This window comes from Hypanus sabinus, chromosome 7, assembly GCF_030144855.1.
Source record: "Hypanus sabinus isolate sHypSab1 chromosome 7, sHypSab1.hap1, whole genome shotgun sequence".
NCBI classification, from domain to species: Eukaryota; Metazoa; Chordata; class Chondrichthyes; order Myliobatiformes; family Dasyatidae; genus Hypanus; species Hypanus sabinus.
This window is the reverse complement of record NC_082712.1, coordinates 141714640-141734302: the sequence shown is the minus strand read 5'-3', so window position 1 is coordinate 141734302 and position 19663 is coordinate 141714640. Positions and strand designations below refer to the sequence as shown.

Below are 19663 nucleotides of genomic sequence, written 5' to 3'. Positions count from 1 at the left end.
AAGCAGTCTCTGGCCAATGTCTCTACATTTTCTTTTGTATTCTGCTATATAGAGAATTCCAAATTAACTAACAAGTCTTTGCACGGGAAATAACCAGATTCTCTTCATCATATATTTATTTGCACCTGAATGAAAAATAAAAGTAAAACCACATATCTACTATGTCCACGGAGGAATTAAATAACTGCAGACATGAAATATATACACCTACGGGTTACTGGCAGAATCCTGGAACATTTAAGCCTTCTGGAAAATGAGCAAAAATTAAATTAGTTCCTTTTATAAGCATTCACCTTATTTCTGTAGTCTCTTTCATAAAGTAAATTATTCTGATTCACCAAATTGTTTATGTAAAGATTAGCGATTTCTTTCGTGTCAATGTAAATCATTACATTAGGTATTTACTGATGCGCCAGTGGTTCAAATATGCTTCACTGAAGTCATTTATTTTCCATATTTCCATACAGATGATATACCATTAGCAGCTGACTTCCCACTGGCCATGGGGTTTATTTCAGTATCTCCAAGATGAAGCATATTGTCTGCCCCATAAATCTTCAAATTTGCCTCCATGTCTTCAAGCTACAAGAGGCATTGTTGGTGATCTTCCTTCACAAAGTTCCCAACTGTTAAATTGAAACAATCATCTACAGTTTGGTAATAGCCACTAAGCAGCTGCAGAAACACTGGAGGTAGAAGCGTAAATGATATCTTATTTTGCTATTTGCCCAGTCTTCATTCAACTTAGCAAACGGTTAGTCACAAGCCAAAGGACCCATGAACTAAAATATGTTGGTTTATTCTTTATGCATGGGAGTTTAATTATATGGGAGAATTCATTTTAGGAAATTTTGTTTGGAACAAAGTTGATAAGTTTAGAATGACCATATTGTACCATTATTTTGATTATATCAAGCTGTCATATTGAAAATGTACCTAGTTTTGCTGTACCTAGTATAGCACTAGCTATACTATTCTTCATGAAACTTATGGAAATATTTAAATCTATCACTTAATATGAAGACCAGAAATATTTGGATATTTGCCACTGAAACTTGCATAAAATTACTTGATATGCTAAATAACTAAGCAGCATATGACTTATAAATGTCAAAGATAATCATTATTCAATTAAATTATAGCCTTGAATCTGTAACATCTGACCTTCTCTTTCAGCACTTCACAAAATAATGAATATCAACCTTCTTCCAAAAATATGTTATTCTTAAACTATGTTGTAAACCACCATTAGGATGTGTTATTACCTTCATCCACTGTATCTAGCAGTTCAGTACTTTCCATACAATGAATTACTTTAAAATACCATTATCAAGTTATTCCGAGCAGATCAATAGACAGAAAATGCATTCGCCAGTTCCGTTGACAAAATCACAAACAATGTAGATGATCAATCAATTGTATTTGGTAGTAATTTCTGAGGGAGGAATGTTGACCAGTACAACTTGATGAGTTTCAGTCCATGTCGTGAATCTTCACCATCATCCAGCTGAACTATTGAGTCAAGCAGAAAGAGGCTCGGCTAAGCATCTTATGCAAATGTATATACCTTTATGATGGCATTAATCAGGCTACATCTTGGATTCGTTGAGGAGAATATTCACCTTTGCTGAAAATCCTGCTTTCAGAAATAAACTTGAAATTTACAGAATTAATTCAAGCTGAACTATTGCCAATTTCATGAGTGAGTTGCGCGGACATATTTAGCTTTCTGGTGAAACATAAAGGAAAATGCATGAATGCATTGCAAACACTCTCATAATTTGCGGCGTTAAGTTGTCTGCCGTTCCATTTGGACATTGAGTACTATAACTCCCGTAACTTACCTGTTGTGTAAAGATAATGGTTTTTAATAAAGCTCATTAATAATTCATATACAGTTATGAAACAAGTTTTTAACAAAACCTCTGAATATGGAGAAAACTTACTCCCAGCGAGTTGTCAGTTAATTATTAGCAGTTTTGGAATGCTGCGCTCTCCAAACCTTTAGTAGTCTAGTTAGATATTTTACTGGAAATTGAGCGGTTAAAAAAGTGGTACACGAGGATCTAAGTACTCCTTCATGTTAGGGGAATAAAAATCCAAATAACTACTGACTGAATGAGCAGTGGAATCAATGAGTGGCCCATGGAAAATAGAACTGTCAACAGGCCAAAATTCACGTAGTTCTGTGTGATGAATTTTAGTTTTTAGTAATCCCGACATTGACTTTCCAAAACATTTTATTTTGGGGGAGGCGTTGATAGAAGGAGATCTGTAATTCCCCTACTGCAAATTGCATGGTCACATTATTCCTCCGGGAGAAGAGCGGTTAGCCAGGGCTGGGGAGCAGGTCTAGGTAAATAAGAGGCGCAAGTACATTTTAAGCATACTTTCCAAAGTCCTGGCATATATGTAAGTAAACATGAAACAGTCCATCTCCTTTCAATATCGGTAACAGCTTTCAGTGGTGTTATTGTAAATAATACAAGAATTCATTTAAACGACTCATGCAGCAAAGTCTCCTTGGCTAGTCAGTCTACGTTTAAAAGTACCTGGCATCAATTTTGCTTTACTGCTCCGCGACTATGCAGTTTTGCATCAAAATACGTCAGGTCGCAAATGAAAATCAATCGTCTGATCACTTGCGTCAATTTTTTGGCGATTCTCCCTCCCTGGCTCCGGAGCTGGAAGCCCGTTTAATTAACCTGATTGGAAGTCACAAAGAACATTGCGACAACGGTTTGCAAGCGATGCGTAATGAAGATCGGATCCCTGGCATCTATTAAATGTAACGCACAAAGAGGCCCCTGTGTCTTTAACTGGGAACTGTCACATTAGGCGGTGAATTGTTGGATCCTCCTCACCTCCCAGAGCTTTTTATTTCCCGTGTAAATTGTTGGCGGGGTGGCTGGACCCATAAAAATCAGAATGCTTAGGGAACGCAGAGGGGAGCGCAGTTAGAGTAAAAGAGTTTGGGAATTAAGGTCATTAATTTCCCAGTTTCAAGGCTGCCACACAGACCGAGATAAAGTCAGCATAAATATTCAACCAGAGTTTCTCTGTTTTCCTTCACTTTTTTTTCATCGGCTGCCCATTTATCTCCATCCTGTCAATTAGAGGAAAAAGCAAAGAACTAATTAGGAACTGTGCAATTTTAATTAGCTGTTTTGATAATTAAACTAATTGGTTCCCTTGTGTTTCCGCAATGTGCACAGAGCACTTTTTTGATATCTGGGCTGCAGATTTCCCATCCGTTGGTTAATTAGTCACTTTTGCATTAAAAAAGGCTTTCTTAATAGCCTTAATTTGCAGTTGAAAAGAGAATCTGCCGTCAATAATTTGTGTAATTGGTAACCGTTTGATTGTAATTTAGAACTGTCGTTGGATAGCTCTGCATGCCTAATTCCTAATAGTTAGGATTAAAGTTGGAGTAAATGTTAAAAACGGGAAAGTGTGTGTGTGTCTGTCTCTGTCAGTTTCTGGGTGTGGGGGTGGTAGTGCAGAGAAAGGAAAGACTCTTGGATCTTGGCAGTTTTCCTATCATTTCATGAGAAGATCGGTATGAATCCAATCATTCAACAACACCCCCCCCCCCCATCCCACTTATCTTCGAGGTTTAATTAAAGGATTCGAGGGTGGTTTACTCTTGCGTCGTATAAGAAATAAGATTGCCCATTTATAAATTAATAGCAAAAGTCGACCCCCCCCCCCTCTTCATATCCTCTCTCCCTCTCTCTCCCTCTCTCTATTGCTAAATGCACGTGTGTTACAGAATGTTCCCTTTGTGAGCCAACCACGCACACTCCTTAAATGGGCTTTTGTATTTGTCAGAATTAATGAGAAAAGTTCCCTTGCCCTAGGGGTAATTAGTGTCCTTGGAGTTAAATAAGCTAAAACTTAGACACCTCTGGCACAGGCAATTATGTTTGTGTATTGAATAATTGATTCGGGGGCTGCTAATCAGATATGAGCATAATGAATTGATTTAATTAACCAGGGAACCTGAGGAATACTGGGAAATGTGTGCATTTATTCACCAGCCAGGGACCCTAAAGGGTATAGAACCACATAAATTGAAGGAAAAAGCTGATAGTCGCTGTTTGCTGGCTTTTGAGAGCGGTTTAGTGCAATTTTTTAGCTAACGATCGTTGAAGGTGTGCGATCACAGTATAATTCACTAACTGAGAAAGGTCGGTTGTCGCGGCTTTCCCCCTGTCTTCAAAAGGCACGATAGATAGCAGTTCAGTCACCGAAGCTCGCTGGCTGGAGAAGCCGAGAAGGGAGCGCCGTGCCCCGGACTCCGCTGCATCCACGGGACCATGGTGTTAGACAAGGAGGAAGGTGAGATGCGGTACCGCTTTTTTTTGTTGTTTTTTTAAATGTGTCGGCTGTTACCGTAGTCTGTCCGAGAACGGCCACTGAGCCAAGGTGGAAGATGTTTATGTGATCACTTTCAAGCTCTGTTTCTGCATTCTTTCTCTGTGTCCTTTTTGCAAACATTGCGTCTTTAATGGTTCCGACCGGAGTCTCGTCCCTACCGGACTCTAATCGCTTCTGAAGCTCTTTATTTTCTCCGTCCATGTACAAAATAAACTGCTTTTATTCTTTTGTTTGTGGTTCCTCCTCCCCCTTCCTTTTTGTGTTGTTTCACTTTGTGTGATGGTGGTTTGATATCGCCCCTTATACTACCGTTTTTCCAACCACAGTGCTGCAAACCTTTTGTATTTCTAAGTGAGGTGGTTTAAAACGCAATTGTTTTTGTTTCGCTAGTTCTCTGTAAAAGTTACAGTAGTAAATTCTGAGGCTGGTGCTTTTGGGTGTATAAAATATTAGCAGCCGGATCACAGAAACCGAAATGCTTCAATCTTTTTAATTTCCTATCACGGTTCATAAAGAAACAACTGAAGCTAGTTCTGTCCTTGTGTTTTCTCTTCCCAGATCAGTTGCTGGCTGGCGCTTGCCCGGTTGCTACGGAGATGAAATTGACACAATTAACACAATTACTTTCCAATCCTCTTGCATTTAAAAAACCGTTTCCGACTCTCCTCCCTTACCACTGTACATTCCCTTCACATCTAAACAAAATGCTGAGACGAGCGTGTGTTAAAACACTTATTTTCCATCTATAAAATGCTACCTTAATGCATCATCATAAACTCTGTACTAAAATGATTGGGCTTAATCTGTGACTTGTCAGACGTCTGTTTTCCTACTGGTTCGAGCGAAGTAAACCGACACTTAACTCTTTAAAGTCTGAACAAGTTGGTGCGTGAAAAAGACGGGAAGGGGGTGGCAAATAATACTTGTCCCGTGACACTCTTCTCCCCCTCCTCAAACCACTTCTCCCCCTTAAATTTCAAGGGCAGCGGAAGGCGGTTAGCCTCCTTGAACGTATTTGTTCATGATGGAGTTAAAGCTATTTGTACTGGAGTATGTCTGAGGTTAAACCAGTGAAAATGCAGGGTAGATTGCTTTGTTTCCCTAAGTGGTAATTGATGAAAACCATAACACATGACAAGTTTAGTCAGCAATATTAAATCCTGTTTCTCTAAAATGGACCATGTACCAAGTCAACTGTAAATTTCCTGCTTTGGATGTCTGTCTTACTAAAAGTTTTCTGTATGATTCATGATTTGGATTGCCTTTAACAGATATTGGCTATGCATTATGGTAAATGTACAAAGGCGATACAAATGGCATTAGTAAAAGAGGATACACAGGACCATATAATGCAGTCAATACTGCATTAACTACTGAAGCCCAATTACACTGCACCGTGAGTGGCTTTTAGTAGCATTAGGACTTCCAGAAGAGTGTGATCACCTGCTGTTTATTGCCTAAAAGCTTCACCCTTTATTTGCTGGGTTCTACCAGTCACTGAGCAATAGCTGAGAATTTTTCACCTTGCTCCTACCTGGAGAACTCGTGGAGTAGATACCTTATGTTTTCCTTTATTAATAAATTTTGCAAATTGATCTATTTTTAAGTCTTACTAGAAATCCCGGTCCCTATTTTTGGATGCTACTTTGGTTTTGTCTTATACCTGTAATAAGCCGTTATATTTGCCTATAGTCTGGACTAACTTCTGCAGTATGCCGAGTCGGTGGTAAAGGTGGAACTAACTGGCCGTGAATTGCATTGAGGAAGTACAGCAGTGATCCCAAATGTCCTTTTATCCTCCACTAACTGCAAAATATGCCACATTTAATGGATGAATTAGCAAGAACATGTATTATTTCTTGGAGTGGCTTTGATGAAGCCTTAAGTCTGAAAAGTACTGTACTTGGTCCAAGTATCAGTTTTAAGAATGTGCTTTAATCATGATTCAATTTGAACCTGGATTCACATAAATGATCTTTAAGAATGTGTGATGAAGACTTGCAGGAATGTTTGTATTTGAGTAATTTTGATAGTAGCAATGTATTTGGAAAATGTTAAGGGATTGTTCATATTTTTTAATAACATACAGATCTGTGGTGTTTACCAGTTGAGTATAATTAGCATGTTATCTTTATGATACAAGTATTGTATCTGACTGTAGTCCTTTTCTTTCCCCACTGGATACTTAAGTTCTGCAGCTGAATAAGTAGTCGGTAGTTTATTTTAAAGTGCACTTGTCTGTCTTCCAATTGTACTTATAATAGCTATAACCAAAAAGTGATCTTTGATATGAAGCATGAGATTCTGATATTGTACATGCAAACACAAATTGTTAAAGCTTAAAGTGGAAGGTATTTTACAGGCAATTTCTTCAAAATGGATAGTTTACAATATGATATTTAATGGGGTTGTCTTGGATCTGACACTGGCTGCATTGTTTTGTAGTACACACCTAATGTGTGGTGGATAATGGTGCTGATGTGTTATTTAAAATGATTAGAGTCAGTTAATTTGTTGGTCAATAAGTTTAAATTTTTTTCAATGCTTTCTCACATTTGAGCTATTTTAACAGCTTGCATCATATTCCAAAAAGGTGGCCAGGCTTTATATGGGCTTGCATTCCACACATTAAATGTTTTGTTAGTTCCTTTAGTGTAAAATACTTTGCCCTAGTTGAGCTTTAAAGTTGGATATTGATTGGCACAGGTCTTAGATTTATTAGTTGACATTGACTTCCAAATAATGCAATATACACAAATATTTTCAGTCTCATTTGATGAAGCAATGTTATTTGGTACCCTAAGGTTATTTTAATTAAACTTCAGTTTACTATGTATAACCTAAGGTTTTAAACTTGAATCAATTTGATACGTTTGGTTTTTAATAAACTTGACTACATTACTTTGTAGATTACTAGATTGTTTATGAGTATTCCCTTTTGGAAAGATCAAGTAAAATCTGAACATGCTAAGCTAGTCTGATCTGCAAATAGCTCTGTAATGTTCATAAAATACCTGCTTAAAACCTTTGCAAATCTTAATATACTCCCCAAGATTGACTATTGTAGTGCAAAATGGGCTTTGGTGTGCTTTATGTATTTAAGAATTTTATTTGCATTGCCATTGTGATCCTTTCACCTGATGTTATAGGCAGTTATGATCCTGTCAATTATCCTAGAGCTCCTACAGTTTGCCTAACTTAAGATACATTGCAGGACTAAAATCTGTAGTTGGAAATTCTACAGGACAGATAATTTTCCTCCAATAAACCTCAGGCTGCAAAAAAAGTTACTGTGAAGAATATTTGGTGTCCTGGCCAATGTTTACCTATTTCTTGGTAAAGGTTACCAAGTCATTTTTGGAAAATTGTAGTGGATGAATTGTAGCTATTTCGTGCACAGGCAACACTTAACCTCGGTTGCTTTCTCTGAAAGGGAGAGGTTTACAAATGCAAGTTTCTTTTACCACTCTATGCTACCTTGGGATTTTAAATTTATAAAGCTTTTGAAGCAATATTAATTCCTATTGAACCACAAGTATTAAAGACATTAGAGATCATATTTGTTTTGTAGTCTAGGGTGAAATTGGAATCATTGTTCTAAGTATTTGAATTTGATATGCATGGAGCTGCTATTTCTCCAGAACAATTCCTTCAAATTTGGATTACCTTTTGCTCTCAATGCTTGTGTAAAGTTATTTTTCAAGGAACTAAAGGACCAGTTAAATTAAGTTTATTTTGAAAATGCATGTTAAGCCTTAAATGGATATGATCTAATTTGTGGCACGAGAAAGTATGTACAAAGTCAAAAGCAACCAATTTGCAGAAAATTAATCTTTTGGCTTTTTCAGTTTCAGAATGGATCCTCTGCAAAAGGACAGTTCCTTTATTGTGTAATGAAGTGATTTTACTGTCTCTAAGAAACATGTAATGTAATGTGGCAATAGGTAAGCGGGTAAAAGAAAACAAAATCATCCTGTTATTCGTCAATGATACTGAACTATCCAGTTTTATGCTTTGTAGGAAGTGAGAATGGTGACAGTGTGTAGATTGTGCATAGTGGATCTTAAAATTATAATGTCAAATGATTTTAACTAAAATGCTACCGAATTGCAGCAATGCTATCTGAAGGGCAATCATAACTTGACATACTCAACTGATTTTTAACTTTGTATTAAAATTCTATTCAGAATTTGAACTTCCTAAGCAAAGATCATTTAAATTTGGTACTATTACCAGTGGGAGTGAATGAAGAAAGATGAGCAGCTTGGAAAGTGGTGTAGAAGAGGTTGAGAAGCAAGAAAACCTTAATTGATTCTTTCAGTACATTTACAATTTGGGCAGGTGAGATGTGGATTTGCATGCTTCCTGTCCAGCTATGTGATATTTGGTCATGGAAGGTAAAACTTGTAATTCAAATTGTTAGTTGCATGTGTCATGCAAGAGGCATTTGGATAGATGGGGTATTTAAATACAAGTTTCCATTGGTTGAATGGGTTAAGTATGGCTCAAAGGTTGTTATGGGAGAAGTGGGTTTGAATTTGTGGAAATTCTTAAGCACTGATTTTGCAGATGCTGGAAATCCAGAGCAACACAATGCTGGAGGAACTCAGCACGTTAGGTAGCATCTATGGTAATGAGTAGCTTTTCATGCTGAGATGGAAGAAGGGAGTGGAACCATGCTGAGACCAGGGTTCTAGTGAGTCACATAACCAGAGAAGATCTAGCTGAAGCTTAGCATTGAAGGATGTACATTGTATCAGAAAGACAGGCGGGTGGGCATGGGTTGGGCTGGTTCTGTGATTTGGAAAAAAATTCTTAACAGAAATAACATACTGTAGGATCAGAAGATGTAGAATCCTTCAGGGTAGAGTTTTAAAAACTGCAAGGGTTTTTTTTTACAAAAAACTCCCCAATGGGAGTTGTGTACTGGCCTCAACTACAGACAGGATATAGGGTACAAGTTACAAAAGGAGATAGAAAAGACATTTACAAACAACATTATAGTAGTCATGAGCAAATTCAATATAGAGTAGATTGTCAAGTCAGGTGCTAAATCTCAAGAGAAGGAATTTGTCAAATGCCTATGCAATGGCTTTTTAAGAGTAGCTTGTAGTTGAACCCACTTGGGAAAAGTTAATTCTGCTTTGGGTGTTATTAATGAACCAGATTTAACTGGGAGTTTAAATTGAAGGAACCCTTGTGTGACAGTGATCATATGTTGGGATTCACCCTGCAGTTTGAAAGGGAGAAGCTGAAGTCAGATGTGTTGGAGTGAAGAGTTCTACAAAGGCATGAGAGAAGATAGCCAGTGAATTTGAAGGGGGCAATAAGAGGAATGAAAGTAGAACAGCAATGGCTGTAGTTTCTAAGAGTAATTCACAAGAAGTAGGATTTGTTTATCCCAAAGAAACATCCTGAATAGAGGGTGAGTCAACAGTGGCTGACAAGGGAAGTTAAGATAGCATAAAAATAAAAGGGCATACGATAAAAGCAAAAATTAGTGAGAAGTTGAAGGATTGGGAAGCTTTTTAAAAACCAACAAAAGGCAGCCAAAATAAAAGCAATAAGGAGAGAAGATGAAATATGGTAACCTAGCAAATGAGGATTAAGGTTTTTTCAGATACATGGAGTATAAGCAACAGGGGACATCAATCACAGGAAAATGACACAAGTGGTAGTAATGGTGATCAAAGAAATGGCAAACGAGTTAAGTATTTTGTGTCACTTCACTGGAAGGCATCAACACTATGCTGAGGTTTTGAGAGTTGGTGTAGAAATAAATGCAGCTGCTATTACTAAGGAGAAGGTGCTTGGGAAGCTGAAAGTTCTAAAGATAAATTACCCAGATGTAATAGAATGCACTCTAGATTTCTGAAATGGGTAGCTAAAGAGATTGTGGAGGTGTTAATATTTTTTGAAGGACTACTAGATATTTGCATGTTTCCTCAGAACAGGGAAATCACAAATGTCACTCTAAGGAGGGAGGCAAAAGACAGGCAATTATAGGCAGGTCAGGCTGACATCAGTGATTGGCAAGATGGAGTCCATTCTAAAGGATGTTTTGGGGTACTTGGAAGCATATGGTAAGATAAGCCAAACTCAGCATGGTTTTTTGAGAAGAAAATCTTGCCTGACAAATCTGCTGGAATTCTTAAAGTAACTGGCATGATAAATAAGGAGTTGGTGAATGTTGTCTACCTGGATTTTCAGAAGCCCCTTAAGTTGTTACATGAGGCTGCTAAACAAGCTGAGATCCTATAGTATTACGGAAAAGACATGGACAGCAGATTATCAGAGTGTGAAGATTAGAAATAAAGTAGAACTTTTCTGGTTGGGTGCCAATGACTAATGTTATGCAGGGGTCAGTGTTGAGTCCACTACTTGCATTATGCTAATGAACTGGATAATGGAATTCGTGGCTTTGGCCAAATTTGCAGATGATACAAAGATGGGTGGAGTGGCAAGTAGTGTTGAGGGAGCAAGGAGTCAGCAGAAGGTCTTGGATAGATTTGGAGAATGGTCAAAGAGGCAGGTGGGATACAGTGCAGGAATGTATGGTAATGCATTTTGGGGAAGGAATAAAGGCAAAGATTATTTTAAGCAGGAAGATATTTTAAAAATCAGAGGTGCAAAGGGATTTGGGAGTCTTAGTGTAGGATTCCCTAGTGTTTACTCAACAGGGAAGACATACAATGTGTGCAATCTTTTTGAGTAGAATTTCAGAGCAAGGACACATTTATAGTGCTAAGGTTTTGTAAGGCTTTGCTTTATTTGTCATGCAGATAGTAACATGCAGTGAAATGTGTCATTTGCTTCAAATTAGCAAGGATTGTGTTGGGTAGCCTGCAAAGTGTTGCCATGTTTCCAGCACCAAAACACCATGCCAACAATTCACTCACCTTAACCCAGATGTCCTCAGAATGTGGGAGGAAATCAGAGTATCTGGAGGAAAACTGCATGGTCACAGGGAGAATGTACAAGCTTGTGGGAATTAAATACCAATCTTACAGCTAATGCAGTAAAGTGATTGTACTAAATGAGACTGGAATTAAGGAAAAGCAAACAAGATTGAATGGTGAACACAATGGTTTAATTCACATTTATTGACCTAATAACCTGGGTCCACAGCTTCTGATTGGTGGGTGAACTGTGCAGATATAGTGACCGAGCTTTTGGTCACCTTGGTTTGGCTCTGTATATATCATGTTTGTATTTGTGTGGAGTAAGAAACTATTGGCAAGCAAAGTCCACCTGTTACTTTAGTTTGCATAATCTATAATTCAGAGCAACTTGTTCTTGTGGATAATTTTGGATAATGGTAACTGAAACTAATAATCTGCATTAAACCAGCCCAGTATAGTAGTGGTCAATTTTTCCTCGCTATTGATAACGTATCCTAATTTGTATGCTACACACAAAGTGCAAGAGAAACTCATCAGGCCAGGCTGCATCTATGGAAAAGAGTACAATTAACATTTGGGGCTGAGACCCTTCAGGACTTTTTCCCCCTAGATGCTGACTGTTCTTGACTGATGGTGATTGAGATTTTACCAAGCACTTTTGAAGCTGCACTCCAATATGTCTTTGTCCCCTTAAGAATTGAGAAAACATTGCAAAGTGTCATCATTGGAAGTACTTGCTCCTGTTTTTTAAAAAAAAACTTAAAAGGGTGTGCAATGTTTTGTGTCACAGGTTTGTAATGGGAGTGTTTCTGTATTTCATACTTCACTTTCAATGACCACAAGTCCCCTCTAAGAATGCATTTAGGGTCATGTTCTGCTATCTTTTTCCAGTAAGCAGCTGTATATTGAAAGCTTTATGGTGGCCAATATGTTTTGGGTATTGATTCATATTTGGAATTAAACCTGATATGCAAAAGCAGAAATAACAAATCAAAATTTCTTTAATTCCTCACTGAGGAAAATGTATTGCTCGCTTCTGCACTGTTATTAGACTGGAGTGGGCGTTGAGCCCCTATGACTGAATGTGGCGTGTATTGTAGCAGTAGTTTCCTATTTTCCCCATATTCTAAACTAAAAATTTCTCAATCAGATCACTACATGAACAATTTGGTGAAATTTCATGCCCCTGTTTCATGTCCTTGAGTAGGTAAACCAAATCAATGCACTTATTTGTGTACTCTCACATCAGGGCCTTGGAAACAAGTCCCTATCCTTGACCTTTAAGAGGATTTGTGTAACATTTGTCTTCCAATTTACTTGGTATACCTACACGTTTCCAGTGATGTACAAAGGCATTGGGTTCCTCTGAATATAAACATCTTTTAATATTGCTATTTAAAATGAAACTGTACATTTTTGTAGTACAGTGGGAGATTTCATTTCTCTACAATATATTCCATCTGTCATGTCCTTGCCTGTTCATTTAACCTGTATCTCGAAGTCCCTCTGCATCTGGTTCATAGCCCACACTGCCACACAGATCTGTACAAATCTTGAAACGGTTTAACATCGGATTCCACGCAGTTAACTCAGATTGAAGATTTTTGGGTCCCAGTCGTCAGTTGAGGTGCCCTATTGGTCTCCAACCTGAAAAGAACCCATTATTTATTGCAAATTTTGTTCATTAACCTTTGATCTAAGTCAGTATAGCATTCCATGCATTTGAAAACTATTTGTATAGCACTTTACTAAAGACTTTTTAAAATTTGAATACAGTAATTAGTTTTCATTCCATTAATTAAACTCATTCAATAGTTCTGAACATTTCCCTTCATTAATTCCTTTTCATGCTGCCCAATCCTATTTGCTAAATGCATTAATTCTAGCAGTTTTTAAACTATTGTCAAGCTAACTGGTTTCTACCTCACTTTTGCCAGCCTCCAATCTGTAATTTTGGGAGGTGACCAAATGTACAAAGATTTGCTGAGGATCACTAGATATGGGAGATTTCACACCTTCTCCCATTTAAATTTTTTTTTAAAAAACTATAATTATTATCCCCCTGCATTTTGGAAATAGTTGAGAACTGTAGGCCAAGAGGTGGTTTGTTTTTTTTAAACAGCGTAAAATTGTCTCTACAATTCCTCTTCTCCCCACCCCCCCCCCCCACACACAATGTTGCTTGACCTGCTGAGTTCCACCAGTAGGTTGTTGCTCCAGTATCCATCTCTTCCCTGCCAAGTCTGATGCAATTGGTCTGCAAGTTCTTGGTTTCCAGTAAATTGTTTCAATCCAGGGGTTCCAGATTAATTTATTTGTATATCTCTAGGAGCTATTGCTTGCTAGACTATTTCTGTATCAATGACTTAACCTGTTATTTTTTCTCAATCATAAGGTGTACTGTGCTTTTTGCTATATTAAGCACTCTGATTTGATGCTAGCCATTTCAATGATGTTGCTGCAAGAATTGTGTGGTTACACTTGGGATTCCTGTGTTTTCTCCCAAATCATGTCAGTAAACTTTGTTCTACGACCTGAACTTGCCTTTTTTTTAAAAAAAGCCAGTAGTCTTGATTCCCGACATCTTTACCCATAAGTAGCATTTGTGTGATCCAGCTACTAAAGCTGCTGCTTCAGCTCCAGTGAGCTGGGCTCATCCTGGCTGGGAGCTTGCAGGTGACAATTTCCTGCGGGTGACAATTTCCTGCGGGTGACAATTTCCTGCGGGTGACAATTTCCTGCGGGTGACAGTTTCCTGCGGGTGCTTCGGTTTTCTCCCCAAATCCTGAAGATGTGTGGGCTGATTAATTGAAGAATATAACTTGTCCCTAGTGTATGTAAATAGTAGAATCTGGCAGAGTTGGGAATGTGGGGAATTATTGTGGATGAGTTCTTGACCACTGGTTAGTGGGCCAAGAGGCTTATTTCCATGCTGTAATGTTATGGCTGCTGTAATCAGTATCCATTCTTTTAAAAGATTAATACAATGGGAATATAGTTATATTCAGTAATTAAAGGAACATTAATTCCTTTTGAAGTGTTGCTGTTCAGTTGCAGTTTCATTTTTATTGGGCTTGGAGGAATGGCTGGCTAGATTCAGTATAACTGGTCTTGCTTTCATGTAAAGTGTTTTCTGCAATGCATTGAGTGCTTGCAATATTTTAAGATAGAATTTTTAAACTGGACTTTAACTGGCTGCTTGGCCAGGACTTTGGTGGAATTTGGCAACCTTTGCACTTCATCCTCTAGGGAGATCCCATTTAAGTAATCAAGGACCTGATGCCTGTCTGGTTTTGCTGGCAGAGATTGCACTTTCCAACATAAATTGGAATTTCACCATATTATAACTGCCATTCCACCCTGAAACCAATGTAGCTGTGCGACATGGCGATTTCCAGCTTATCCTGGACACTGACCTGTAGGACTTGTCTCCGACTGGCTGAACGCTGGCAGTTCTGGTGCAACTACTGACCAGTCAGCATGATTTGGGTCAATAACTGTAGGCTGTGATGTCATCCTATAGAGCATCTAGTTCTTCAACTGGGGCACAAGATGACTTAAATGGTATCCATTAGTTATATTTCATGTTGCTTCCATTTCTTATTGTCCCAGATTTTATCCTGGACTAGCTTATCCCCAATCACCCCCTACTGGTTCAATGGGTGAATATCTTCTGCATCTGATCATCTTGTAAGATGTGGCAGAACTTGGGGGGCTGTGGATGCTCAGCCCCCAGAACACCTTGTCAACAGTTGAAAGATGTTAGCTAATGTGCTTGTTTTTTAAAAATGGGCTTTCATTCCAAAATGTATGCTAGCCCGTGGCAGAAAGTTGTATAGGTGCAGGACATATCAGGATCCTGAACTGTGCTGATGCTATCGGGTCAAATATCAAGAGTTACTGGTCTGATTAGTGTGCTTGCTAAAGTCAACAGCTATTGATTCTTGCAGCAACTCTGTGCATTATCAAACATGACTAAGATGAGATTTTGTGAATCCATGAGTTTGCATTGGAATTCTTTCTTCTGTCAAGGTGAATATTAGGCTTTGCTTGAAGATCTATTAAGATTTTGTACCTTTTTAATTGTACAGAATGGAATGTACAAATCTGTTGCGAAACACTGTCCTTTCATTTGGAGCAACTGTATTATACGAAACATGACAGGTGGTAAGTTGCTCCTAAGCAGACACTGAGATGTTGGAATTCTTTGCTTTGAGGTTCCTGTGGATTTTTTTCAAACAAAGACATTGGGATCAAATAAGCCGAATGTCAGTCAAATGCACTGGCATCCAGTGATGAAGTGTTTTGAGAAGTTGTTGAAATATCTCACCACCTGCCTGAGAAGCTCCTTGGATCTGCTCCAGTTTGCCTACTGAAGGAACAAGACCACAGCAGATGCCATCTCATTGGTTTTTCACTAAACCCCAGAGCATCTGGACAAGAAAGATACATACACCAGGATGCTCTTTATTGCCTACAATTTGGCATTCAGTACTATCATCCCCTCAAAACTAAACAATAAGCTTCAAGACCTTGGCTCAATACCTCCTTGTGCAATTGGATTTTTTTTTCCCCCATGTACAGACCCCAGTAGGTTTAGATTGGCAATATCTCCACGATCTCCATCAATGCGGGTGTGCTGCAGGCAATCATGTCTGCGTGGTTAAGTACAGCTCCAGTGCTATATTCAAGTTTGCTGACAACACCAATGTTAAAGAACAAATCAAATATGATGAGACAAAATATAGGAGTGAGATTGAAAAATCTGGCTGAGTGATACCACAAACAACGTGCACTGTCAGCAAGAAGGAGCTGATTAGTGACTTCAGGAGGAAACCAGAGGTCCAGGAGCCAGTCTTCATCAAAGGATCTGAAGTGGAGAAGGTCTGCAACTTTAAATTCCTTGGTGGTGTTATTTCAGAGGACTTGTGTTCTTGACCCAGCATGCAAGTGCAATTACAAAAAAAAGCACAGCAGTGCCTCGACTTTTAGGAGTTTGAGGATTTGGCATGACATCAAAATCTTAAATTTCTATAGATGTGTAGTGGAACTATATTGACTGGCTGCATCACAGCCTGGTATGCAAACACCTACAAAAGGTGGTGGATGCAGCCCAGTCCATCACAGGTCAATCCCTCCCCTCCACTGAGCAATTCTGCATGAAACATTGTTGCAGGAAATTGGCATCCATCCTACCACCCAGAATATGCTCTCCTTGTATTGCTACCATCAGGAAGAAGATATGGGCACCTCAGGACTTGCCACCAGGTTCAGGAACAACCAACAGCTTCTTGAACCAAATAGGATAACTTTCAACTTCACTTGCCCCATCACTAAACTGTTCCCACAACCTACACTCATTTTCAAGAATTCCATCTCTTGCTCTCTACTATGTATTTATTATTTTTTGTACTTGCAGCTTGTCTTTTGTACACTGAACACCCAAATTGGGGACTTCCATTGATTCTATTATGGATTTATTGAGGATGTCTGCAAGAAAATTAATCTCAGGATTATATATGGTGACATGCATATTCTTTAATAAATTTAACTTTGAATTATGATCTTTGAATGCCATACTGGTAATTTGAGCCCTTCAATAGTCCCTATAATTGCATCCTACAATTGTCAATCTCAATTATACAATTCCTAAACATCTTTAAAAGCAGTCCCTCTTTTAAAACCAGAAGTAACTCATAGCTCTAATTTTTCTAATTTCTTGATTGCTGGTGAATTGGAAACTAATGTTAAAGCTGAAATTAAAATTGTATTGAAGGACAAATTTCAAAGTACATTTATTGAAGTATGTATACTTTTGTACAATCATGGAATGCAGTTGGCAACTCTTCATTGGAAAGTACTTACAGAGAAAAAGGAGGGGTGGAGAGAATAATGGAAGACTGTCAAGTACTGGCTAAAGGAGTGAAAGAGTTGCTTCAGTAGTAAAGGCTAAAGGAGTTGCATATCTGGGGAAGGAAATGAGCAAATCCGGACTAGAAGGGAAGACTTTCAACTGAGACACAAATAAGTCTGAAAGCTGAGCGCCTCAAACTTCGCTTCACTGCTACCACAGGTACTGACTGACAGCATTTTTTTTTTAAATTGTCATTGAATTAACTGATTCTGTCTGCAAATTTCCAGTCCCTTTTTGAAGTGCAGTGTCTGGTGAATGAGAAGCTGCATTTGATTTGAGACTTGCATCTGATGCGTGTACAAAAGTCTACGCAATCCTATGGCATGTTGGACAGAACAACTGACTGTGCTGTTTGTAAACAATAGGGTTCAAAGTGACACCAATAAACATAATATGAAAAGCACTACATGTTGCAAACTTAATACCCAGCCAACTTCAAAGCCATCCAGCTGTTTCTATAATCAACAGTTAGGAAGCAATAATTACTAAGTCGGGAGCTCTGCAATCAGCACCCTTAAGATCAGTACTCTCTTTGTAGCCAGATATGGGGGAAATGAAAGTCGGATCTCCAAGCCATAAGACATAACAGAATTAGGCCGTTTGGCCCATCGTAGTTGTTCTGCCATTCCATCATGGCTGATTTATTATCCCCCTCAAACTCATTCCCCTGCCTTCTCCCTGTAACCTTTAATGCCCTAACAAATCCAGAAATTATCCACCACTGCTTTAAATTTAATTGACTAGGCCTTCACAAACATCCATGGCAATGAATTCCAGATTTGCCATCCTCTGACAAAATAAATTTTTCCTTAGTTTTAAATGGATATATCTCAATTCTGAGGCTGTGCCCTCTGGTCCTAGACTCTTACACTATAGGAAGCATCCTCTACATCCACTATCTAGATCTTTGGTGTTCAGTAGGCTTCATTGAGATCCCCCTCATTCTTCCAAACTCTAGTAAATTCAGGCCCAAAGCCATCAAATGCTCACGTAAAACCCTTTCAATCCTGGGGTCATTCTCGTGCATCTCCTCTAGACCACCTCTAATGCCAGCACATCTTTTAGAGGAATCCTACACGAGGACTCCTACGTCCCTTTGAACCCGTTCTTTGAAGTTTCCATGCCTTGATTTCTTCTATCAAGGTGTTTGACCATGCACATCCCTACACTATTTCCATCTGCCACCTTGTCCATTCCCCAATCTGTCAAAGCCCTTCTGCAGACACCTAGCTTTAACACTATTTGCTCCTCCACCTATCTTTGTATTGTTCTCAAACTTGCCCACAAAGCCATCAATCTATTCTTGTATAACATGCAAAGAAGCAGTTCCAGTAGACCTCTGCAGCACACCAGTCACCAGCAGCCAGCCAGAAAAAGACCCCCTTTATTCCCACTCTGTGCCTCCTTCATTTAATACCATAGATCTTGTTAAGCAGACTCCTGTCAAAAGCCATCTGAAAATCAAAATCAACCATGTCCACTGACTCTCCTTTGTCCCCCCTGTTCTTTCTTCAAAGAACGCCAAAATTTGTCAGGGAAGATTGTCCTTTTTTTTAAAAAAAAAACAACATACTGACTTTGGCCTGTTTTATCATGTGCCTCCAAGTACCCCAAAACCTGATCCTCGATAAACTCCAACATCTCAATCATTGAAGTTGGGCTAACTGGCCTATAATTTCACTACTTCGGCTTCCCTCCCCCTTCAGAGAGGAACTATCGCAGTAAGCGTTCATCTTACCTGTACATTGATGGCTGCTCTCCCATGCTAGCTAAGGATTGGCCCATTTAAAGAGCATTGCAGCCCCTCCCACTAGCTGCTATTTGACTGATGGCTTGGCACCAGTAGAGTTTAAATCTTGTGTGCTGTCCAGTCGCCATGTGCTGGGGAGTCAGTGCCGTAGTAATAGTAAACTGTGGAGGTGTGCTGCAGTAAAGTGGGCCTGGGTGCACAATTAGATAAGTGTTTGCCACTGTATATTTAGTGTTTGTTTTATCCTACCACTTTAGGCACTCAAGATGGATAAGTAATTGTAACTGAGTAACTTGAAGGGTTTACTGAATGTTTAGCTCCTTACTAGTGGTGTGTCATCTGTCCCCACTCACCAAACCTGTGAACCTGATTTCACACGAGAAGAATGCCCCTAAAGTTGCCCTTGTCCTGGTACAGGGCCTGGATATGCAAACATCAAAGATTAAATGTTAAGGTTCTACCTCTCCAATGTTGTAAAGGTTGGAGCCCATCCTGGTTGCTGCAGAATGCTCTGTTCAGTTAAACTCTACTGCACCAGCTGTCCATAGTAGAAAGCTTGCTTTGGAACCATATCTGTGGCCTGTAGTCAGTTGGGCAGTGGTCAGCACAATGTCTTGTCAATTTTCTGAATATTCATCATGAATCTCCTCAGTGGAGTACATAAACTAGCACCAAGACTTAGCTGGTGCTAAGGTCTCCTCCCTGTCAGAACCTTGA

General features: G+C 38.9%; 1 protein-coding gene across 3 annotated transcripts in view; it reads left to right on the top strand.

Moving 5' to 3' along the window:
- Positions 1-2322: 2322 nt before the first annotated feature.
- Positions 2323-19663, top strand: part of lmo1 (LIM domain only 1) — a 55396-nt gene continuing 38055 nt past the window's right edge. The window contains exons 1-2 of one of the 3 annotated variants that reach the window (XM_059975799.1): positions 2323-2412; positions 4226-4341. In XM_059975799.1, the coding sequence (XP_059831782.1) occupies positions 4320-4341 (22 nt within the window). In that variant the 5' untranslated portion in view covers positions 2323-2412; positions 4226-4319. Of the gene's footprint in view, positions 2413-3482; positions 3560-4225; positions 4342-8300; positions 8325-19663 lie in introns of those variants that run through there. The other 2 variants (XM_059975800.1, XM_059975801.1) reach the window with 2 other exon arrangements.